General features: G+C 35.7%; 1 protein-coding gene across 11 annotated transcripts in view; it reads right to left on the bottom strand.

Annotated features, from left to right (window-relative positions):
- ATP2B1 (ATPase plasma membrane Ca2+ transporting 1) overlaps window positions 1–25,381 on the bottom strand; it is a 135,462-nt gene that overhangs the window by 41,653 nt on the left and 68,428 nt on the right. For 9 of the 11 annotated variants that reach the window (XM_036458670.2, XM_036458669.2, XM_036458674.2 and 6 more), the window contains exons 2-8: window positions 24,731–25,153; window positions 13,500–13,697; window positions 8,738–8,992; window positions 8,523–8,648; window positions 4,001–4,141; window positions 1,544–1,582; window positions 623–784 (exon numbers count right to left, since the gene is read on the bottom strand). In XM_036458670.2, coding sequence (XP_036314563.1) covers window positions 623–784; window positions 1,544–1,582; window positions 4,001–4,141; window positions 8,523–8,648; window positions 8,738–8,992; window positions 13,500–13,697; window positions 24,731–24,938 — 1,129 coding nt within the window. In that variant the 5' untranslated portion in view covers window positions 24,939–25,153. The remainder of the gene's footprint in view (window positions 1–622; window positions 785–1,543; window positions 1,583–4,000; window positions 4,142–8,522; window positions 8,649–8,737; window positions 8,993–13,499; window positions 13,698–24,730; window positions 25,154–25,381) is intronic. The other 2 variants (XM_036458671.2, XM_036458675.2) reach the window with 1 other exon arrangement.

Below are 25,381 nucleotides of genomic sequence, written 5' to 3' on the forward strand. Positions count from 1 at the left end.
TAATAACATATATTGATTTACAAAGGTGATACCGGTGGAGGACATGCTCGGTTTACTTTTTATTTTTTAATAGAGTGGTTCTCTCAACATGTGTTTTCTAGTGATGACAACAGTTTAGTAATTTCAGTCTTATCAGAATGATGAACTACTCCATTTAATTAACTAAACTATAACTTCTAGGAAAACATACACCTAAATTTTTCATAAATAGTAAAAAGATGAACAAAATGTGCGGTAAACATTTCTTTTAAGTAAAATATAGTTGGGTAAACTGCATGGAGTAACCTCTCTGCTAGCCCTCTCTATTGTTCCCAGAAATTCAGAGACGAGAGCATGGGCCTGTGAATTGGTAGTCTTACACGCTAATCTACCCCCTTATTAGCTAGCTGACAGAGGACGTGGCCTCTATGAAATGTGGGGATAACAGCCTCAAAGCAATGAAGAGGATCTTCAATAACTCGAAAGACCTGGTATATTGTGGATAAAACAGAAAATATTTCTAACTCTCCTTCCAGTTACAAAGCAATGATTTCCCAGCCTTAAGTATGCCAAAAGCATTTTTTTAAATCAGGAAGTTAGTGTATTTTAAAATAAACACCTTATTTTCCTTTATGTATCATACCTGCTTTGCCAATCTGAACAGCCAGCTTTGTAAGTTTCCCTTGTAAAACAGATTTTTCCTTTTTTGGCAAATGTGACTTCTTTTTGTCTTTTTCATCACCATCTCCACCATCTTCACTCTTTAAAGGCTGCATTTCCATGGCTGCACCATCCTGGGCTTTTGCTGCATTTAAGAGGAAATGTAATTTCACTACATTTTAAAGGCACACACAACTTGACATTTTGAAGCAAGTTTTGATAAAAATCAGTTTTCTTTTAGAAACTAGAAAAGATTTAAACATTCAGCTTCGTGTGTTCACATGTTGTATGTCTTACCCAGGGAAAATAAGCCAACAGTGAGACTTGGTTGTGAAACTCTGTACCAGACTTGAGAATGTTGTGCTACATAATACAGATTAGGCATAGAAAGGAAGAAATGTAGGGTCCTTAAACTAAGAACTAAACACCAAATCACTTCTCTTTCCCTGTGTTATGTTAGGTAATGAGACTTATTCCAAACATCCCAAGTCCCTTCTATATAATTTATACAATAATGTAGAATATTATGTATCATCTTACACATAGAGTACAGACTATGTGTACAGACTATTAAATAGATGCAAAAATATATATTTTGTTTCTTATGCATTTTTGCTAGTAGTGACATAGTAGCCGATTTATACCACCCAAAATGTTTTAAGTTGAAAGTTACGATACCTCTGGATTTTTCTACACTTACCAGCACAAATTAAAATCTATTAACACTGCAAAGGCAGTACGACTGGGGCACTAACAGGAAGAGAGCTTAACCCAAGTTAACATATATTGCTGATTTTCCCTGCTACGTGGATCTTACACTTTTGGATGAATATAGTACACATTAGATATATTTTTTGGATATGATGAAAAGAAGCTAACTATTCTTTTATTCTCCTGAATTTACCTTTGTTGCGATTCTCAATAGCTCCATCTTGTTTCTTATCTGTAGGAACAAAATGGGAATTAAAGCTTTCCAAAAGAAATGAATACAGCCATGCTAAATTATGCAAAGGTAGTTCACATTTCTATAACAGTGTTGTTACACAGTGCTATGTGTGTTTGTGTGTGTGTGTACAGATTAGGAAGCATCTAGTTTGTAATGACCTACTGGTCAATTACTCCCTGGTCTTAACCATAGGGGAATACTCCAAAATAATTTGGGCATCTATACTTGTTTAATTTCTCCATAAGACTTTACTCTTTTACGCTGCAATAAACCCAAATACAATACAAGAGGTTTTCAAACTAAATACAGAGATACCGTACTTCTAAGAAGGCAGAAAAGGACAGGGGTAGAGAGGGAGGGAGAAAGATCATAGACATACAATAAGCAGGCGAGCTTTGATGGGAATGAGAACAAAACAGTACCTATGTAGAGGCAGCAGAGGCAAGTAAGAGAAACTAGAACATGAACACACTGTCAGTAGAGTTCATTATAATAATTGGCTTAGACCTGGAGAAAAGAGAAAGATGAGAATGTCAGAAGCAATAAGGTCATCAAGGAGGGAATGGGTTTAACGTTTAGAAGTAGGTAGGAAAATATTAGAAAGGATAGAGAAGCAGCAGGATCATTCAGTCTATTTTTCTTCCAACTTCTCTATCAAGAGGAGCTATCTTCAAACTGGAAGACGTGGAACAAATATGGTCAAGATGGAACAGAGGCTCAAGATAAATGAGGAGATAGTAAGAGAACACCTAGCTACTTTCAATGACCTCAAGCTGGAGGGAGACCAGAGAGCCACATTCCAGACGACTAAGGAACTGAGACAGATTAATCTGCCCCGGGCTGCCTGGGACTGAAGGAGGGCTGACGTCCTCAGATGAAAACTGGTGTCTCGTTCTATTAAAAATAACAACAACAAAACTCAAGAACAAAAAATGGTAGACAATGAATTTGATATTAATTCCTGGGAAGACCCTTGCCTGGATTAAGAAAAACAGGTTTGTAAGACATAAAAAAGGGTGCTTACTGGAAAAGACACTGTGGAGGAACAGGAACAAAGTCATGACACAACATCCCTTATCTTTTAATAGGCCTCTTCACTAGACTCTTTTAAATTAGGATGCAGCACAGTGTATGAGATAATGCATATAAAGCATTCAATAAATGGTATCATTATTACTGGTTTTCAAATTGCCTTTCATTCTTAAGAAACCTAAAGGAGGCAGATGGGAGGGCTGTGGTGAGGGAGAGGAAAAACCTAGAATGTGGAGCTTGCTACCCTCACTAACAACAAGAACTTTTCAAACACTTTTTTGTTGGAAATGAAGGTTTCACAGCTAAAGACAAAACCTAAAGAACAAAACACCTAAATATTTAAAACACTGCTGTAGATAGTACACACCATATTTTAGCAAGAAATTTATTTTACGAGATCTCAAAATATGTCTGTGAGAGAAATATGGGCTTACTACTCTTAAGTAAAATTAAATAAATCTAAGTCATTAAACCCACAGTAAACTGCTGTCAGTTTAAAGGGAAAAAACTCTGGAGTGATCCCAAGTGGAAGAAAACTGCCATATAGCAGACACAGAAAACAGGGTGGGGAGGACTTTTACAAAAAAAGTATCACGCTGTTCAACTAAGTGATTCTGAGTTGTCTCACTATGTATGATGGAGTTTCTTATAAGATTCTTGTAGGTGAGCTACGGTTAACAAGTTTGCTGGATAGATTACTTGGAGGGATAGCAGATACAATGGATAAAATAAAGATCTTAACTAATGATGAGCTGAATATTACACAACAAACATAGTACCGTTTCCCCCAAAATAAGACAGTGTCTTATATTAATTTTTTCTCCCAAAGTTGCGCTAGGTCTTATTTTCATGGGATGTCTTATCTTTCCATGCGCTAGGTCTTATTTTTTTCGGAGGATGTCTTATTTTCGGGGAAACACGGTAGGTGTCAAAGTGAAGTCTTTGACACCTACATAAGTACAGAGTGAAAGCTCAATGAGTCCAAAATGTAATAAGGCTGGCAAAGAAGGCTGCTACTAAAGTAGTAGGAAAAAATATGCAGATGGGAAGCGAGAGTTTACTTCCTTTTCTTGTCAGTTGACAGGGAGAGTTTAAAACTAGAGAATATACAGAATAAAGACAATGTTCAAGAAGATGTTACCCCACAGTAATGGGGACTGATGCAATCACTAAAAGCCTTTCATGGACTATTTAACCTAAAAGAAAAACTTCCCCTCCACTAATTCTACCACTTTATAGGACAATATTGGGCAATACTGCAATTTTTTAATAGAATTTTTCATATCAAACTTCATAAAAGAAGTGTATGTTTTGTATCAGTTCTTATAATTTAGTTGCCATATTTTCAAAATACCAATTCTTATAGCAAATTGCCATTCTTACTTTTCTTTTCCTTTTTCTTCTCATCTTTCTTTTCTTCCTCTTCACCTCCAGCTCCAAGTAAGGTAAAGATAATTCCAGTTTGAGAATTTATACCTACAGCAGTAACTACCATTCTTCCAGAGCCTTCCATTACATGAGTACCTACAACAGAAAACTTGTTTGTTTTTTAAAATTAGATTTTTGCTCCTATTATCAAATTTTAGTAACATTGTCTTTAATATCCTTAATATTATAAAATGAACTCAAAGAAGACATTAAATAAAACCTACATTCTTATGCTTAAGGTTTTAACTCTGCAATCACTCATATCTGAGTTCAATACAACTCGACCAACTCATTTATCATGTGATATTGGGCAAATTATAGCATCTCAAAAAATGGCTATAACAGATCTAGAGTGAGACTCAAGCCTATAAATGCAAAGTGCTCAGTATAGTGCCTAGAATTTGTTGAAAATAAATGCTCAACTTAAAAAATTATAACATCATCATCAGGACCTATTCTTGAGAAATACATTGCTCATAAAAGAAGTGTGCTTATACCAAAGGGATTCCATAGCAACAGATGTCCCATTTCCCACACTCAAACCCACAACCTCTACCTAACCCAGACCCTCATCCCAGTGTGCAGAGATTACAACAGCCTCGTAGGTTCCCAGTCTATGTTTATAGTTCATCCCGAAATTAGTTTTAATCTTCCTAAAATGTGATTTTTTTCCTAAGCCTCTCATGGCTCAAAAAATTCTGAGGCTACACTGCCCACTGGACTAAGTGCAAGATCACCTTGAGATCAACCAACCTTTCAAACCTTTTCACACACTACTTCAATATAACATTCCATTGCAGAAAGCTAGGGAGAAGACTTGGGAATACTGATTGAATTAGACCAACCCTCACAACAATGTCCAGAGTTGGAAGACATGCTTATTCTTATTTCCTAGAGACATGCCCAAGGTTACACCACTATTAAGCCGTGCTCTGTCAGAGGACAGAGGACATAATCTTCCTACACTGTAATGCTCATAAATTTGTTTACAGTTCTCCAACTTGTACACCAATATCTCTGCACCTTTTATCATTCATTAAAAGGTTTCCTATTTCTCTAATATTTTGGTTAACTTTAAGTAGCTTTTGAAACTTAACTCTTTTTTTTAAACATTCAAATCTTCTTCAGCTATCACTTATTTATTTGATCTCCTAGTTCATAGCCGTTGGAGGGACATGGTCTACAGCATCTACCACCATCTTATGGTTACAAGTCAATGCTCAAAGTTTATTTGTTAAATCTATGTATATATAAAAGCCTAAGTGACCATTCCATCATTTAACCAGTAGCTATGATGCACACTGACCACCAGGGGGCAAACGCACAACACACAAGTATGAAACATGGAACTGACTGATGAATCTGAAGGAAGGGGGGTAGAGGAGGGTGGAAAGATATTAATCAAAGATCTTATATGCATATTAGAAGCCTGGTGCACGGATTTGTGCACCGGTGGGGGTCCCTCAGCCTGGCCTGTGGGGATTGGGATGAAACCGACAGTCTGACATCCCCCAAGGGGTCCCAGATTGCGAGAGGGCACAGGCCAAGCTGAGCAACACCACTGGTGCACGAATCCATGCACCAGGCCTCTAGTAAAATCATAAAGCATATGTACTTTCTTCAGTACTTAAGAATTTACACTTAGCTATTAATTATGGAGTAACAAATCCAATAAGAATTTTTTAGGCCTTTGATTTTCTTGCTTTAACAACCTATATTCTAAGTATTTCACTAATCATTAGTTTCTTTGCCAGTGAAAATGCAAGGGAAATAATAAGTGAAATTCAGGACAGCAAAACAACATTTATTGGGCAAGCTCTATGTGTAAAAGACAGTTTGTTTCTTTGAAAAATTCTGGCTTTCAGCAGATTTCAACTTTTTATGTTCTGTTCTTCCTTACCACAGGTAATCATATGTTGGCAGTTAATGTGCTCAAAATAAACAGTTCTTGTTCTAGCCATAGCCCCACTGCTAACTAAAAACTGCTTTTAAAGATCTAAATTTAAGAAGCCAAGAACAGCAGTAAGAGATGGCATCATGAGAATAAATTTAAAAATAAAAGCATTTCATGTTTTTTAGTACATTTTTGGAATAGGGAAATAAATACAGAAAAACTTTCCCACCCTTATTGCGATAAGGGACTCTACAAAGCTATTTCAATCTTTTCCTAAGCATGGAAAATTTATAGAGTTTTCTTGGTATATTTGGTGTGTTAGGAACCTGAGTCTACATAAACTTACCAGCCATTTCTGTAAAAACAGGAAAGGACCAAAGTTCAGTTAAAAGATTTCAACCTGAAGAGTTAAGCACTAGGTAAATAAGCTAGATGTACATAAAAGTACATGAGTAAAAATGGCAAAAGGAGACCATTTTATTTTAGTTCACCAAATACGGCCCAGTTAGTCTATGGAGATAGAGTAGGTTACACAGCTTTCCTCTCCTCTGGAAAGATTATGGATTTTATTTGTTTAACATTAAATACCGTTTCTTAGAAGTATGGCAAAGAATAAGTAAAATAAATACACTGAATGTAAATGCATTATTATTATATATCCAAAATATTTCTGTCTATTTGGAATAAAACACAAGCATATCAATATAAAGAAAAACCCAAATAGAGTACAAATATTCTTAGTATAAAATATTGAAGGCATACAGATCTCAAGATTTAAAAAACAAATAAAACAATGTCTATATTACAGCTGAAACTTTTACCCTATTAATAATGTTCATAAATGTACATGCATGTAATTACTGGTTTTTTTTTATAGTTTATTGATTTTTGGAGAGAGAAGAAGGGGAAGGGAGAGAAACATTGATTTGAAAGTGACAGATCGATCAGCTGTCTCCTGCACACGCCTCCCTCCCCTCCCTTGAGCCCCGGGATTGAGCCTGCAACCCAGGCATGGGCCCTTAACTGAGAATAGAACTGGCAACCTCCCGGTCATGGAATGATGTTCAACCAACTGAGCCAACTAGCCAGGGCTAATTATTCTGATTTTTAGTAGTGTGATGTTCTGCAATATCCTTTTTTTGGCATCTATTTTCAAACTTTCAAAAGGTAATAATTAAACTTAGTTATGTGCTCCAAAATTGTGACTCTAACTTAACTGACTGACCCTTGTCACAGGTTTGACTTAAGTTTCAGTAAAACCATGTTCAAACAATTGAAATACAAAATTCACAGAGAACAACTGAAAAATTATAGCTATCAAGTTTTTGAATAGTTAAATCAGTAGGAATCTCCTTACCACATATAAAAAGTGTTAGTATTTTCATTAACATCCTATATAATCCTATTTAATAAAGAAGTAATATGCAAATTGACTGTCATACCCTCACAAGATGGCCATCCCCATGTGGTCACAAGTTGGCCATGCCCAGTTCATCACAATATGGCCGACACAAGATGGCTGGCAGGGGAGGGCAGTTATGGGCCATCAGGCCAGCAGGGGAGGGAAGTTGGGGGAGACCAGGCCTGCAGGTAAAGGTAGTTAGGGGTGACTGGGCCATCAGGGGAGGGCAGTTGGGGGGAATCAGACTGGCAGGGGAGCGGTTATGGGTTGATCAGGCTGGCAGGGGAGTGGTTAGGGGGTGATCAGACAGAAGCGGTTAGGGGCAATCAGGCAGGCAGGCAGGCAGGCGAGAGGTTGGGAGTAAGCAGTCCTGGATTGTGAGGTGGATGTCTGACTACCGATTTAGGCCTGATGTATCATCCCCCCAGGGGTCCCAGACTGGAGAGGGTGCAGGGTGGGCTGAGTTACACCTCTCCCCCACAGTGCATGAATTTCATGCACCAAGCCTCTGGTCTCTGAAAATAATAGAAGACAAATGGACAACATCTTGCTTCCTCCAAACTCTAGTATAATTCAATTACTAGGAGGCAGCTTGTTTATAATTATTCCCATCGTCCCTTCCATTTCATTTCCAATTAACTATAGGTCAAGCCATTATAGTCAGGTTGTTATAAGAATCTCCCAAGTAGACAACCACCTCCTCCCTTTTTTCAAACAGAGTACCTTCACCCATACAAATCCTGCTTTTCCTATTCTCAGAACATGTCTTAACCATGTGCAAATGTAATCCTGCCTAGTAGATGTGGTGCTACTCCTGGACCTACTATAGATTAATCATATAATCATTAACTTGATTTAAATACATTCCTCAATTTTATACTTCAATAGGCCACATGTTAGTTTTTTCAGTATACTAAAATTAGCTTATACTGACTCTCAAATATTTTGCTTTTTTTGGACTCAGTTACCTCATTTGTAAAATACAGCTTTGGATTCAAAGATCTCTAATGTCTTCAACAACTTACAAAAAATAAAAATAAAAATCACTAAGGATTATAAAGATTAAGCCAGCACAAAATATATAATACTCTTTACATTATAGGCTTTTAGGGAAACTATTTGATGACAATGGTATACCGTTGTGAGGGAGAAAAGTTAAAAGTTATAAAAGAAATTCATACCTGATAAAAGTAAGGGATCCTTATCTAAAGATTTTCTAACATGATCAGATTCACCAGTCAATGAGCTTTCATCAATTTTAAGATCATTGCCTTGAATAAGTATGCCATCAGCTGGAAGAAGATCACCTAAAACAAAAATTAATAATATGCTAAACTGTGAACATGATTATAATAATTGTTCATCTAGTATCAGAGCCATTTTCTCCTTTACTTACCATATTTCACTTGAGCAATATCTCCAACAATAATGTCAGCTACAGGTATCTGAATGACCTGACCACCCCTGATGACTGTGAACTTCTGTTCTTGTTCAATTCGACTCTGCAAACCTCTAAACTGTTTCTCCTTACTCCAGTCATTGAAAGCCGTCACTAACACCACACATACTACTGACAAGAGGATTGCAGCTCCTTCAATCCAACCAGTTTCACCTTCATCTTCTTCTTCTCCAACAGAAGGTTGTCCACAAACTATTTGGAAAGAAAGAAAATGCTCAACAAAAAGGATTCTGAATTAATGGCAACACTATGCAAATAAGTTAATTATGAGCTTTATGAAACTAGTTAATTTTACTCATAACTTCAAACATCTCCCTGAACTCAAAGCACTCCAAAAATGTTTACAATGTCAATTTCAAGTTTTCTGCCTCTGAAGGTTCTCAACCTCAGGACAGGGAGGCACTCTAGGGTACTACTACTTAAGAGTAAGGACTGGAAAAATTTAAATCCCAACCTTAAGGCAAGTTTCTTCATCTGCCCAATTAGGATACCACCACTAGCCCAGTGTTATGGTGAAAATTCAGTGAGAAGACATTTGAAAGTAGGTAGAGCAGTGGCTGAGAAATCCTCCACACTCAATCAATATTTATAATTACATATGGTAGGCAAGACACACATAAAAAGTATTATGTGCTACCCAAGAACATATTTACTATATTAACTTTACTGGAGTACGATCAAATATTGGCTTTTGTAACATGAAAAGTTAAGGAAAGAGCTTATTAATTCAACTATTTGAGCACCTACTCTAGGTGCCAGATACCATTTTTAGAGCTAAGGATTCAGCTGTAAATAAGACATACAAGCTTCCATTCCTCACAGAAACCATATTCAGATTGGTAGGTGTGGAAGAAGTATGAAGAATTCAGATAATAAAACAGAAATAACGTCAATTATAAGTCCCATGAAGAAAATAAAGCATGGTGATGTGCTTACAATTGAAGAAAGAGGTCTAATTATGTCTGGATTATCAGGAAAGGTCCCTCTGAAGTCTCCATGATATTTGAGTGAGGAGCCAAATGATAAACAAAAATTAATCATATTGCTCTAAAGTAGGGGTGTCGAACTCAATCAGAGAAGGGGCCAAAATCTAAAATCCAGCCTAAATCGCGGGCCGAATGGTTTACTGAAAGGTCATAAACTGTCATTGTGATGGAAACGCAGCGGAGTGCTGTGATGACAGCGCGGTGCGGGCCACATTGCAAGGCCTGGCAGGACGGATTTGGCCCGCGGGCCTTGTGTTTGACACATGTGCTCTAATCAAAACCTCAAAACTGTAGAGTCAATAATGGTAAAGAAAGAATAATGGAACAGTGCTTCTTGGACTTTGGGCTATAATTTATTTGTGAGTCTAAAATCAATTCAATGGCTCGTGACCAGCATTTTGAAAAATAGTGAAATAGTAAAACAGAAAAGTAGTAAAGATACATATGGTTTCTTGAAAGCTTACTTTGGTTACTTATAAATTCTCATGAAGGCATATGCTCTTCTGTGTTCCTATATAACTTCTTTCTTAATTGAGGGTTGAGCTGAAATCTCTGAAAGTCAACAGTTCTCTTATAACAAGAAAACAGGAAAAAGATGATTCAGAAGAAAAGAATGAATAAATGAATGACACTAGAAATGATTAAAGCATATTTCAGCCGAAACCAGTTTGGCTCAGTGGCTAGAGCATCCGCCTTTGGACTTAAAGGTCTCAGGTTCAATTCCAGTCAAGGGCATGTAACTTGGTTGCGGGCACATTCCCAGTAGGGGGTGTGCAAGAGGCAGCTGATTGATGTTTCTCTCTCATCGATGTTTCTAGCTTTCTATCCCTCTCTCTTCCTCTCTGTAAAAACTCAATAAAATATATATATATTTTTTTAAAAAAAGCATACTCCAGAATAGTGAGCATGAACAGAAGAGGATGCTGAATAAAGATTAACCTGGAAATTATGTGAGACAGATGCAGGGAGAGAAAACAGAAGCTAGAATAAGACCAAAAGGATGATGTGAATTCACAAAAAAATATGCCTCATATTTCATGAATGTGTAGTGGAATTTTCCAAAGACTGCATTATATGTGCTAATACAATAAAATGAATAAAGAAGCATAAGAGAATTGTTATCTTCAATTAAGCAGACATTAAAGAGATATAATTTAAAAAAACACTACTCTTCATGATTTCACAACTTCATTAATAACAATTAAACATAGTAATTAAAATTATTTATTAAAATAATACTTAATTATTTTAAAATGCATTGCTAAGTATTTTTTTTAATTTCTCAATTTTAATTCAGAATACAATAAATATCTAGATATAACTCACATAATCAAAGCTCTTTGGGGTCCTCAATACTTTTTGGTGTATAAAGGGGTCCTGAGACCAAAGATTTGGAGAACCACTAGTAGTAATATATACACTGGTGACTAAAGATTTCTTTAAGATGTGGTTTATAGTGCTTCCTTTTACACCAAACTGTACCAGTAGGAAATTTTGATAGTTCAGATTTCTGTAACTGTTGATTTGCGATTAATGGATTTCCTTTTAAGCAAAGTACTATGAGACTTAGTATTAAAACACAACATAATAAAAGATACATGAAGGACATTAATAAATGTTAAAAATAATAAAGTACAAACACTAAATAGCTTCTCATGGAGCAAACATATCTTTATGTTTTATTAACACTTTCTAGTAGATTCTGAGTTTCTTTAAAGGGCCTTATGACACTGACAACTCTAAATCATCTTCCCAGTTGGATCTAATGCCAGTATCTCCTTAAGCAAATTTGGGAAAGGGCCTGCAAATGAAGCAGTCCCAATTCCATGAAGATTTGCCCTGACCTTATTAGTAACAAAATCCAGGCCTGTTGAAAATACTTTTCAATTAAAAAAAAAATATTTTTATTGATTTTTAGAGAGAAAGTAAGAGGGATGGAGAGATAAAACATCAATGAGGAAGAAACATCACTGATTGGCTGCCTCCTGCATGCCCCTAATTGGGATGGAGCCCTGACTAGGAATTGAACCAGTGACCTCTTGTTTCATGGATTGAAGCTCAACCACTGAGCTACACCAAAATATTTTTCTTTAGTTTTCTTATAGTCTTGTGGGGGAAAATGTTAAAAGTAAAAAGTTTTTAATAATCTGCTAACTCAATTGTAGCATACCAATTCCCAGTGATCTATAATGATAGTTGTGTAAACTGAACACTAATGATTTTCGCTATGTTGCTAAACATGATATGACCTTCCTTTTCAGATAAAAAGATATACATTTACACATCCTCACACATATATGAACATACATACACATCTATACAAAAACATTTTTAAAATATGAGAGGATAAATATATCAAAATGGTATGGCAGTAATTTCTAAGAAGTGGGATTTTCAGTGAGCATTACTTGCTCTGAATTTTCATATCCCTCCTAATACTCCCACAGCAAAATATGTATTATTTTATTGCATTATTTAATAAAAATAAACACATTTTTAAAATAAAAAGAAGTTTTTGAAATAATTTGACTTAGTACTGACAAAAATATTGCCTAAATTCTTTCTTAGCTACATTAATTATTGTCAGCCACGGGCAATTTTGTCTCCTTTGGGATACTGGGCAATGTCTGCACACCTGTTTGATTGTATTCTCTTGGGAGGTGGTCTAATTAACATGGCAACAAAAAATGTTTCAGTGCAAGATATCATGTGTTGCTGCTGAGAAACCCTGAATTCAGATAAATAGGATTATTCTGTGACCAACTTTCTTCAAAGGAAAAAAAAAAGTTTTCACATGAGCTATAAGCATACTTTTGATGAAATGACTTTAAATGATTACCTAAGTCAACTTTTAGAATAAGCAAATACACATTCAAGTCTTCTTAACTTGAAAGGCACAAGAATGAAGTTTTCACAAATAATATTTTGTTGAATCGCTTTCCATATATATAAAATACTATTGGTTTACTTTATAGCTATTTAAATATAGCTGCCAAAACCCAAGCTAGATTTCCTAGCAGTTGCAAAACATACTGTCTGAAATACCCATTTTAAAATATATGTTTTAAATGGGGAAGAAATTTAAAAGAGAAATGAAGGCTATAAAAAGGTGGGAGAAAAACAATACCATTTGTAGCTACAAGTTAAGGTAGATCTACCATTCTATAGTGTATTTTCCACTGGTCAGGATACTTTGTAGTATAAATATATAACTTCCTTGAATGGCAAGCAAATTACCCAAATTATGAACATAACAACAACACATTTTAAGAACTTCAAAAGTAGTAGATTGGGGAAGAGAACAGAATTTTGCTTTCATAATGATTTTCTAAGAGATTTTAAAAAATCCAAATAAAAAATTATTTTACAATAGTGCTCTAAAAAACTTGAACACAGTGATGGCACAGGCCATATCACATATATGGCTTAGCTCCTTGCCAGACACATAGTATGTATAGATGGGCAGGTGATTTAACCTGTCTCACTGTAAAATGGAGGTGACACTATCTATGTCATAGGTTATTGTGAAAATTATCTGAGGTAATATATTTCAAGAACTATTAAAGGCACTGGGCATTGTTAGAACGGTGTCTGATACATAGCAAACAGTCAATAAATGCTGGTCTACTATTATTATTATGTATTAGATAAGCTAATGAGCTTAACTTAGCATCGCACATCAAACTCTTCTTTTTCCTTCCCAATTTACTTACGTTTATTATCCCCTCCTGGAGGTCGATAAAAAGAAAGGCCCAGTGATACTATGGCTGCAATTTCTAATATAATTAAAGTGACATCTTGTAATGCTTCCCATACTAATTGAAGAAAGGTTTTTGGCTTTTTAGGAGGTATAAAGTTCTTTCCGAACACTGCTTCTCTTCTTTCTATATCTACAGGATTTCCACTTAAACCTAATAAAAAGAAACAAGATTTCAGTGAACAGTTTTACTATTTACAAATGAAAATATTTTATTGAAAACACATTCATTCTTTACACTTTAGATTCTGATTCATAAGGGTCTATCAGAATGGTTCATTTTTGTGTGTTAGTCATGTTCAGACTTTAAATCAATGGAAACATGTGCAGTGCTTTAAAATTACATTTTAAGCAAGATAACTAAAAATTAGATTAATAATTTTCACTTTTCCAAACTGCTTATTTTTTTCATACTATTTTATTCCACCTTGTAGACTGCTAGAAACCAGAACTGATATGACACTGATCATTTTTATACTGGAATTAAACATTTCCATGATCTTTACTGACAATGTTTTTCCTCCTCAAATGGAGAATTATATAAAGATATTTATTTTGCTTTAATTATTGCATCTTGCACAAAAAATATAATCAGTGAACACCTTTGATTTTAATTTGTATTTGCTGAAGAACAATGAAAAGCCAATCTATCACAAGCTCTGAACTCTTACCAAAATGTCTGTTACACTGGGATTGATAAAAGATTTTCAAGTCCCAAAAAATAGGAGACTTAGAATGACCTTTATTTCAAGTTTTACTTAGGATTTATTTCCAATTGAAGAAACACTGACTGAGTGCACCTCCTGTCACTGTAAGGAAAATAGTATTATGCCTAATGTGTGGAATTAGAAAGTTATGAGGGATTGGTTGGGTGAACATCAATTTTGCCTTTCCTTCATTTTATCAAACAAGTCCTCCTCTGATTTAACCTGTTGATCCTGTCAAACCTAAATATATCCAAATTTGCTCATGCAAAGTATGCACACATTACTGTGAGGGTATGAACACACAGCAGTGACAAACATCAGTTTTCCTTATTTGGTTTAAGAATATCAAAGAAGGGGGCAGAGATACCAGGGTGAGATGACTTTTAATTTATCACCACAAATTTAAATTTATAATTAATTTCAACTGTTTTGGGGAGGGGGGCAAGAACTCATTCTAAGAGAACATAGAAGGAGGAGGACAGGAAAACAGATTACTAGAAGGCTCTGGGTTTTAAGCGAGTTAGCTATTAATCTCAATGCAGAGGCAGGTGAAAAGTATAAGAGTGAGAACAAAGAAAGTATATTGTTAGAATACACAATGAGAAATAAACATATAGATTTTAAAGTGATTATTTACTTTCTTAAAGGTACTAAAACTATGCCAGAGCATATTTTCACTAGCAGCTCTAACAAAGTTGGTCCATGCTGGGCAGCTCAAAAAGCACGGTAGATTTCTGATGACAAAAGTCATCAACAGAAAGCTTCCACACAGCTCTAGGCTTTGAGGCAGCGTTGGTGGAAGGAAAAACAGTGTAGGATTGCAGCAATTGTTACTAGGTGGAAAAGAATTATGAGAAGAAACTTGCAAATTCTAATTCAGAATCCACACTGTTTCTTCAGACTAGAGCAGTGATGCCCAACCACACCTGGCTGCACACTGTTAACAATGGTCCATGGTTCACTGGATGACAAGAAAAATCAATGCAATAAGGTTTTCCACAAAAGTTTTTTTTGTGTGTGTTGTTTTAAAGAAATATACTTTGAGATGCTATTCTGAGATTATGTGCTTGCTGCTTTTCAAATTAATGTTCTTTCTTTTATGAAAGATTATAAGATGCTTTGTATTTTAATGCCCTTACTAGCACAAAAAATAAAAGTCTGTTATTTCTCCTCCTGCTAGTCCTCAATGTTTTCTAAGAAATTTCTTTGAAGATACTGCAATGTTCTCTCAGTTTAGCTTACACTTACCAGAGCTCACCATTAATTACATATACAACACAGGTAGTTTTAAATAACACCACTGTAACTATAAAAATAATTCATCAAAAACTCATGTACTAACACAGGTAGTTTTAAATAACACCACTATAACTATAAAAATAATTCATCAAAAACTTATATTGGTTATAACAAGGGGCAATATTTTATGTTAATGTTGAAAACAACCACCACAGAGCTAAAGGTAGCTTAAAAATTTGCCCTAGAGGGAATCTGTGAAGGAAAAAAGCAGCTGGTCCTCAAGGTTATTATAATTCTTCTATCTCCACTCATACAAGCACACACCTGGGCTATTACACCAATCAAGTGGTCTGGTTTAGGAATTAGAAGACCTACATGCCAGTTCATCTACTGAAATCCTATGCAAGTCACTTAACTTCCTTGGGGGTTGAGGGAGGGCATTCACATTTGTTAGTATATCATAAATAAGGTTATTTGGAAGAACCAAAGGGAAAAGTATGCAGCATACATATCATAAATGACCGGGTAACAGAGTTAAGAAAAGGAGAAGTTACAACATGAACACTACAGATTTATTCTAAGTACAATGGAAATCACAAGAGCAGAAGAAAAAGATCAGTTGGGAAGCTGCTGCAGTACAAAGTAAGAGATGATGGTGCACCTGGGTTTTAGAGTTAGGGGCAAACTGACTAGATCTGTCAGGTGTCTTGCAAGGAGATCAGACAAAATTTGCTGAAGTATAGGGTATGGATGAGAGAAAGAAAAGAAAAAAGATGTCATATAGATTTATTTATTTTTTGGGGGGGGTCCATGCATTTAAGTGGATAGATGGTAGAGACATTTACCAAGAAAGAGCAGGCTTGGGAAATTGCAAAATTGGGTGGAAATAGGGAGGCAGGAGTTCATGGTTCTGTTTTACAGGTTTAAACATGAGATGCCCATTAAACATACAAGCGAAGAAGTCTAAAAGACAGCTGGCTATCTGTATTCGGAACTCAGGGAGAGATCTGAGTCAAAGTCATCAATATACAGATGATTTTGAGGCCACGTGCCCAATAAGAGCTTCTGGAAAGCTAGACTAAGTAGACAAGAAGAGAGCAGGGCTGGGGCAAGAACCTTGGAACAATACATTTGGTGATCAGATAGGGAAAGAGAAGCTAAAAACAACTAAGAAGAAAAAGAAGGGTGGGGAAAGGTATATGACTCATAAACAGGTTCATGCAATAGTAGGAAAGTCTAGGAAAGAAGAGTTTCTTAAATGTAGAAGATAATATAGCTGACTGTATCACTGGTGTTACAAAGGTTGAATAAGATGAAGACAGAGAATGGACAACTGGCTTTCACTAGATAGAGAGGCTGGTGACTTTGATAAGGAATATTCCAGTGGAGTGGTATATAAAGAAAGTCTGATAAGAAAGACCTGAACAGAGAATGAAAATGAGTAGGTGGAAACAGTGAGTATCGATAACTTTTTTTCCAGGCGTATGATGCAATGGGGAGAAATAAAGCAGTGAAGGTGAATTAAACTGGATAAATACAACCCCATTTTGCTTTTTAAAAGATGAGTGATAGATATTAAGACAAGTTATTTACCATGGAAATGATAATGCAGAGACACTGATGATAGTGCTCAAGTAAAGCCTTTAAAGAGGCAAGAGGGAACAGGATCCAGGGCGTGGTGTTAGTTTATTACAGGTATAGGAAGAGGCTGCCACAGTGAAGAGAAAGCAAACTTTGTGGGGAAGAGATTTTGCTAAGCTGGTGGAACTGGTAATGAGACCTACCTAGTCTGGGTTATAAAACTAAAGTAGATAAGATATAAAATTGTTTAGAACAACTTATGAATAAACATAGTGAGAAATCTTCTGCCTAGTCCTGTTGGCTCAGCTGATTGTGGTGTTAGTAGCAATGAGGCCAAGGGCAGGCGTTGCATTGATCTCCTTATGGCCCAGTTCGCTTCACAAACAAACAACAACATCAAAAGCAGCCTCAGAATTATATGCTTTTCGGTTCTGGATTCACCATGTGGGAAGTATAAATAAAAAGCCTGTATGTATTTTATAAATATACAATGGCTTAAGAATATTGTTATATATTTGAAAAGGACACAATATGGAATAAAATGCAAATTGTATCAACAGGGTAATGTTTTACAATAAAATGTAGCATCCCAACTGCTGGGATTATTAAAAACTGTCTCAATTTAGGAAATGAAGAGGGGAAACAACTGGAATGTAGTAAGCAGGTAGGCTGAACTGAAAATCATGGCTAATACACAGCACATACTATAGTCTTATAAAATTCTGTACTTGAAATTATGTCCTATATGTATGTATGCATGTTCTACATGTGTCTGTGTGTGGTGTGACAGTGATGGTGATGAGGGCCACAGGAAAACATGCAGACCTAGAAAGCATGCAAAAGTATTTTTTAATGTTCATTCTTCTTGGGAAACAGATAATACTCCTATCATATCCCCAATTTCAAAAGACAAGGAGACCAACCCCACTCAAAATTTCAGAATTACTAATCTAATGTCAAACTTACACATCTGTTCCCAAATGCCGACCTACCACAGGCCCAGGTACTGTGATAGACACTTAAGCACAGGGAAATGAATCAGACAGGACGTCTTTCTCTAGTACCTGTCCTCAAGAAGCTCAGTTTTGTGGGGCAGACTGACAAGCAACCCAGTGTGTTGAATGTTAGGATGGCGGTGCTGAGGATGTTATGGGAGCACACAAAGGGAACTGCAATCCAAAATTTAGGAGGTTGGGGCGAATAAGGGAATTCCAAGATACCTAACTTGAAATCTTAAAAATAATTTAGAACCCTAACCAGTCTGGCTCAGTGGACAGAGCGTCGGCCTGAGCACTGGAAGGTCCCAGGTTCCGGTCAAGGGCATGTAACTTGGTTCCAGTCAAGGGCATGTAACTTGGTTGCGGGCACATCCCCAGTAAGGGGTGTGCAGGAGGCAGCTAAATGATGTTTCTTTCTCATCGATGTTTCTAACTCTCTCCCTTCTTCTCTGTAAAAAAAAAAAAAAATCAATAAAATATCTTTTTAAAAAAAGAATAATTTAGAGATAAAAAGTCATAGGAAGGATGAGGTAAAGCGTTTTAGGTGAAGAGATTAGTATAGTAATAATATGTATGAGACCCAGAAACAATAGTAGTTAAGAAATAGTAGTTAAGAAAACTAAAAACTTTGCTATGCCCAAACACTAAGGAGCAGAGAAAACAGAGTTGGAAAGAAGAGGTTAGGTTGGAGAGGTAAGTAGGAATAGATCCCACAGAGGTTTGCTAACCGTAGTGAGAAGTCTGAATTTCATTCTAAGGGCAATGTGAAACCACTGCCAGCATTAAGCAGGGAAGTGAAAGGCAGCAAGAAGGAGACAGAAATAACACCAGTTAATATGCTGTTACCTGAGTCACCACAAGAGAAGACAGAGGCCTCAAACAGGATAGTGGGGATGCAGAGAAGCAGACACCCTTGAATGAAGACATTAGGACTTAAGAATTTTCAAGTCTTGCTGACAGAAGTAAGAGTGGGTGAAAGATTCCTGTCAAGATCAAGGGGCCACCTCACAAGATGGATAACAGCTTCACTGGAAAGGGGGAAAAGGGATGTTTTCAGGAGGGAAAGGTTGAGAAAGTAAAGATTTCTAAAATGAATCAAGCTTTCAGCCTCAAAGCTTGGGTAAAACACTTAGATGGTGGCTACACATGTGGGAATCTGCAGCAGACGACATGTGGAATCTTAGGAGTGGACAACATCACCCAGGGATGTATGTGAAGAGAAATGTGTGTGTAGATGAACAGAACCCAAGGCCCTGTCAACATCTAAAGAAAAGCATAGGAGCTGATGAGACTTGGCCAGATAGGAAGAAAGAAAACCCTAAGAATACAATGCCATGAAAGGCAGAACAGAATATTTTGAGAAGGAAATAGGTCCATTATACTTAGAGAACAATTTTTTTTTTAAAAACCCTAAAACTATGATGTTTCAGACTCTTTAGGTATAACTTGATACAAAGTTAGAGTAGTCAAAGTTATAACTATCTTCAAGAGATAGATAAGCAATGAAAACTGTGACCAGAGCAGGTATTAAACGTATAACTCTCTATTCCTATTACAGCAGCAATAAATTTCTAGCACAAGGTCATGCAGAATCATCAACATAAAACCCTTGTTAGTAACTAAAGACATATGAAAGCACCCATGGCTGACATACCAGAGCCATGTAAATACTTGCTGAATGCCTGCAAGGCTGTGCCAATCTGTATAACCAAGTACGGACATCAGAGCATTCTTGTAGCATCCAATAGGTCAATAATGACTTATTCTGGGCAAAGGGATGATTTTTTCGAGTTACAATAGATTTTCATGTGTGAATGTTAGATTTATAGTATTACAACATGAAGATGTGGTCAAACATCAATACTAATAACCTAACTTCTTCTATGAGTGCAAATATAAACTACCATTTGAAACCTTATGGACGCATTAGTCAACAAGGGACAATTGCTGTTGACACTACTCTGCTTCCTACCACATACCTGTTTCTTTATATCACTGTTCCTTTTCTTATTTCTTTTGTTTTTTCTCTTCTACCTAATTTTAGCAGCTACCATTTTAAAAGCTTAGTGTCTCAATTGCTTTATTGCTCTTCACAAATTGATGAAGCCATACTTCCTACAAAATTCCAGTCAGTGCCTGTCTTTTTTATAAATTCATTTTTACTCTTTGTTTACTACAGTACTAAATGAAACCAGGGCCAGAGATATGCATTCTAGAAATCTTATTATTTGAGAGTCTAGTCTATCATTCAATATAAAATATAATATGGGTAACAGGAACACATTAAAATGGAAAAGATACCAAAAGCTAGTGTAAAATTAAAAGGATCAAGAAATATGATTTAGCCAAAACCAGTTTGGCTCAGTGGATAGAGCGTCGGCCTGCACACTGAAAGGTCCCAGGTTTGATTCCGGTCAAAGGCATGTACCTTGGCGGTGGGCACATCCCCAGTAGGGGGTGTGCAGGAGGCAGCTGATCAATGTTTCTCTCTTGTCAATGTTTCTGACTCTCTATCCCTCTCCCTTCCTCTCTGTAAAAAAATCAATAAAATATATATTTTTAAAAAGAAATGATTTAGCCGAAACCGGTTTGGCTCAGTGGTAGAGCGTCAGTCTGCGGACTGAAAGGTCCCAGGTTCGATTCCGGTCAAGGAGCATGTACATTGGTTGCGGGCACATTCCCGGTGGAGGGTGTGCAAGAGGCAGCTGGTCAATGTTTCTCTCTCATCGACGTTTCTATCTCTCTATCTCTCTCCCTTCATCTCTGTAAAAAATCAATAAAATATATTTAAAAAAAACTGATTTAGAATAGGAATAAGAAAGTAATGTTGGAAAACAATAGAGAAAACAAAAACTGTAATGGTAACTTCATGCATTTAGGATGTCTTTAGCAAGTTATTTTGGCATAAAAGTACATCCTTAGATTCTGAGGACAAAATAGGTGTTTACTCTCATAGAAAAAACTAAAAATATGAAGTTATAAGTCTTAATTCCTGTGAACCTTGAAATTTATATTTCTAATTCTTTAAAGAGTAAAGATGGCTAATCAGAACCACTGGGAAGTTTTTAATTTAAAAATCACATCTGGCTCAAAACACTTCCTATTGTTCAGGATGCAGTCAGTAGGCTTCAAATCAAGCTAAAGGACTACTCTCCTAGAAAACAAGCAACAGATAGCATGCCAAATGAAGGAGCACACAAATACAACTTTCTGATAGGGCATATGTATTTTAAAGACTGATTGATAAACAGAAACTTAAATCAATCCTCCTTCTTCCCTCCCCCCCACCCCCCTGTTATGTAGTTCCTGCTGTCAGAAAGTACTTGCTGAGCCCGGCCAGTTTAGCTCAATTGCTGAGCATCAACCCATGAATCAGGAGGTAAAGGTTCGATTCCTGGTTAGGGCATATGCCCGGGTTGTGGGCTTGATCCCTAGCAGGGGGCGTGCAGGAGGCAGCTGATTAATGATTCTCTCTCATCGTTGATGTTTCTATTTCTCCTGTCCTCTCTTTGAAATCAATAAACTAATATTTAAAAAGAAAAAGAAGATACTTGTTGAGAGGAAAGAACACAGGTACCTCTTTCTCAATATTCTTAACTCTTCTAAGGTGTATGAGCTATAAACTTTTATAACAGGAAGTACAGCAAAATAGTTAAAAGCGTGCTCTCTGTAGCTTGAATTCCTTCTCTGTGCCTATGAAATGTAAGACTATAGATAAAAGCATGTAACTTTTTGGTGGTGTGGGTTCTTTGGCTGAAAAAATGAGTTATTATAAGTGCTAACAACCAATCTGGCACAAAAAGTGTTATGTCCTATCTGTCATTTTTGTTGTGGTTTTTAAGAAATGTCTTAAGTTGCTCTTCCAGATTTTCTAGCAATCTGATATTGACAACCTCAATATATCTGATTTTGCTTCTCCACTCATTTTTCTCTAAAGTATATATCACTATTGCACTGCACATTTCACTCGTCTTGTGATTTTGTCTCCCCCATGCAAAAATAAGATGGGAATTTTTGTTTTATTAATGAATGTATGCTCAGAGCCTTAAAAAAAAAGGACCTGCCACATAACATACCTGAGAAAAACCATATTCCAGCAATTCTGAGATGGACATATTCTTACAATTTACTAACACTTCTGTAATTAGGATGTAATTTAATTATACTCTTAAATTATCTTACAATTAAAACTGGCAACACTAAATTTTTTTAGAGATATATAAAATATGACAATTAACAACCTAAATTTGATGAAAGAGTGTGCCAGAAACAAATTAATGAATGAAAGAACTAAAAGGTTAACTTTAGCTTTACCTAATCAAAATTCATGTATTTCAAGAAATTGTTTTAATTTTTTCTAGTACTAGTGTCTAGACTATTTTCTTGGACAGATAAACTGCTAGCAGATTATCCCTGATGATTCATTTATTATCTTTTGCTTAGTTGATCAGTGATGAAATGTTCATTAGCTTTCTGATTGAAATGTTTCCAAATTAAATTAAAACTATTACTTTGGAAATAATACTCTTGTCAAGACTGCTACTATTCTAATTCTTACAAATGTAAATACAAATGAAATGCATAAAATGGCCTTTTTCACATTCTTTAAACAATATTTAAAATGGACAAACTATATATAAATAGTGAAGACAACAGTTCACACAAATTTAACAAAAATTAAATTCACAATACTAGAAAGATGAGCAAGAATTTTCTAAGAATGAAAGAAGAAAAATGTTGCACATATTTATTTAAGAGCATAAAGCAACAGCAATGAATACGAAATTTTGAGGGTTAAGCGGCAATATCTAGAGATTATTTGCAGCTTCCAAAATGTTGTCAAATGGGTACTAAACGACCCCCTCCCCAAATTTGTAAAATGTACTAGATGCAACATTTTCAGTTAACTTAATAAACTTCACTAATTACATCAAAATCGATGTAAGGAGCACTGCCAAAAATAATAACACAAAAGAAACTCCAGTGCAAATTAATGAAAATCATGTCTATAAAAATGAGAACACATCATGGAAGAGTAGTTACTTATTAGAAGGTTAAGATTTTAATAATAGCAGAGGAATACAGACATGCTTGGGGAAAAGCAGTTAAATACAGATTTGAAACCGATTTTCGATTATAATTTTTATGAGCATATATTGAGGGCTTTTAAAAACTGTTAGTGCCTCCTATTAATTGGTGATCATGAAACATCCATCAATTAGGTTTTAGACTAAACGTAATAAAAGTATATATGGTTTACTTAATGAATGATAACAGTGTATTAATGTGCAAATCTCAAAGGTGATCTAAAGTTAGCTAACATTTCAATATAGGTTTGCATAATGAATTCCAAATTTTGTCAAATTATTATCTGTTAATTAGTTTGATACTCTGAATTTATATCAACAACAAGGATCCCAGCTACTTGGGATTCTACAGTAAATTGAAGAAATAACTACAAAGAGTCCATGTTTCTAGTGGTTCTGTCTTGAGGAGAAAATCTGAAATGTTAACTGGTCTTGCAGAAAAAAGAATATACTCCAAGTGATGCAGAAAGTCCTTTTAGGATATGTGTGAATACTGATACTATCTTACTCAAGATTATGCTTCCTCAGAGAAATCAAAGTAACTACCTACCATTGAGCAATTCACATAAAATTATATAAACATTAAAAAAATAATTTTAATATTATTTAAAATTCGTTAACAATTTTAGAAATAACTTCAGGCTATTAATTTTATTTTATCACAAGTAGTAGCATGGCATGAGTGTTTTAGGAAAAAAATAAAGAAAAAGACTTCTGCATAATTTCTCTAGAATTGGCTTTGCAATAAAATATATACTAATACACTTTAGGTTTAAGCACTAATAATTTCCCATCCTTACTAAAATATAGTCATCACCAAACATTCATCTTCATGTATTCTCCCCCTTCTTTTGCAACTTGAAACTACCTGACATCAATTGTATGTTCAACATGATTAATGTACAGAAAGCCATCCTCCTCAAACCATTTCAAAGACCATAATGTAAAGAAGTCATAATTATTTTTCCTTTCTTGATGTCCATAAAGAAACTTACTACAAATCAAAATTAATGAAACCAACGGCTTCTGTGAGCACAGGGAAATGAAACGCATTTCCAAGACTGAAAAATACTATTTTTAATCAAAGGAAATGCCTGCCCTATCAAAAATTACCATGTACTCTCCAATTGCTTTAGTACCATCTGAATTAGTTATTCAAGTTTAGGTTAAAAACAAACTCAGTCAGGTATTAGCAGTGACAACTACTTGAAGTCATCTGGCAAAACGAGAATCGCCAGCAGGGCTTACTTCCACTGAATGCCCTGAGGGTTTACCGAGCCTGGTTCCATACTATTGGCTCAAGGAAAAAGACAATCTAGCTGTCATACACAAGCAGCAATAGTATGTACAACAGTACAAAATATTTTCTCCAGTCAGCCAAAAATATATTAAGTAATTTACAACATTATTTCTTGATTTAAATGTACCAATCTAACAGTAAGCCTACCTTTAAAGTCACTGAAATTATGGTATAATTATTACAAATAGCCAAGACGATATAAACATGTTCATTTATGAGCCGAATATACAGTACTCTCCACACAAAAAACTAAAATCAAATGCAATAAAGCTCACCTTCATTGGGAGATGTTTTCAACCTGGTGCAAATTCCATAGACATCTCCATAGCTTTCCTGTATTTTTCGTAAAGCATCGGTAGACCTGAGATCCATGAGAACTCGCAGTTCTGCGAGCGTAATTCCGAAGTCTCCATCATGATTAGCTTCCTTCAAAGAGTTTTTAACTCCACTATATAAAACAGAGTTGTTTGCCATGTCGCCCATTACAAGTATAATTTTTTAGAAGGAAAATGTTTCCCAAAAGATTCTAATTTTCACTTGATATATTTCCAAGATGAAAATCTTTTAAATATGAAAATCGTTCTTAAACCAAACACTCATTGTATGACTTTGTAAAGCAGCATCAGCATTTCCCAGAGAAGTATCTTGACCTTTGGCCCATGACTAGTTTCTTCTCATCAATCATGAGATATACACATCTGTAAGAAGAAAATACAAGTTACTAAAATACATCTCAGAATATTGTGCATGTAAGCAAATATCATCAGGTAAGTTAATCAAAGTCTATCATTTAATTACTAGAGGCCTGGTACACGAAATTTGTGCAGGGGACCCCCCCCCTCAGCCCAGCCTGCACCCTCTCCAACCCAGGCCCCACTGGGAGATATCAGCTCTCACAATCCTGGACTGCTGGCTCCTAACCACTC

Source organism: Pipistrellus kuhlii, unplaced genomic scaffold (genome assembly GCF_014108245.1).
Source record: "Pipistrellus kuhlii isolate mPipKuh1 unplaced genomic scaffold, mPipKuh1.p scaffold_m20_p_3, whole genome shotgun sequence".
Classification (NCBI taxonomy): domain Eukaryota; kingdom Metazoa; phylum Chordata; class Mammalia; order Chiroptera; family Vespertilionidae; genus Pipistrellus; species Pipistrellus kuhlii.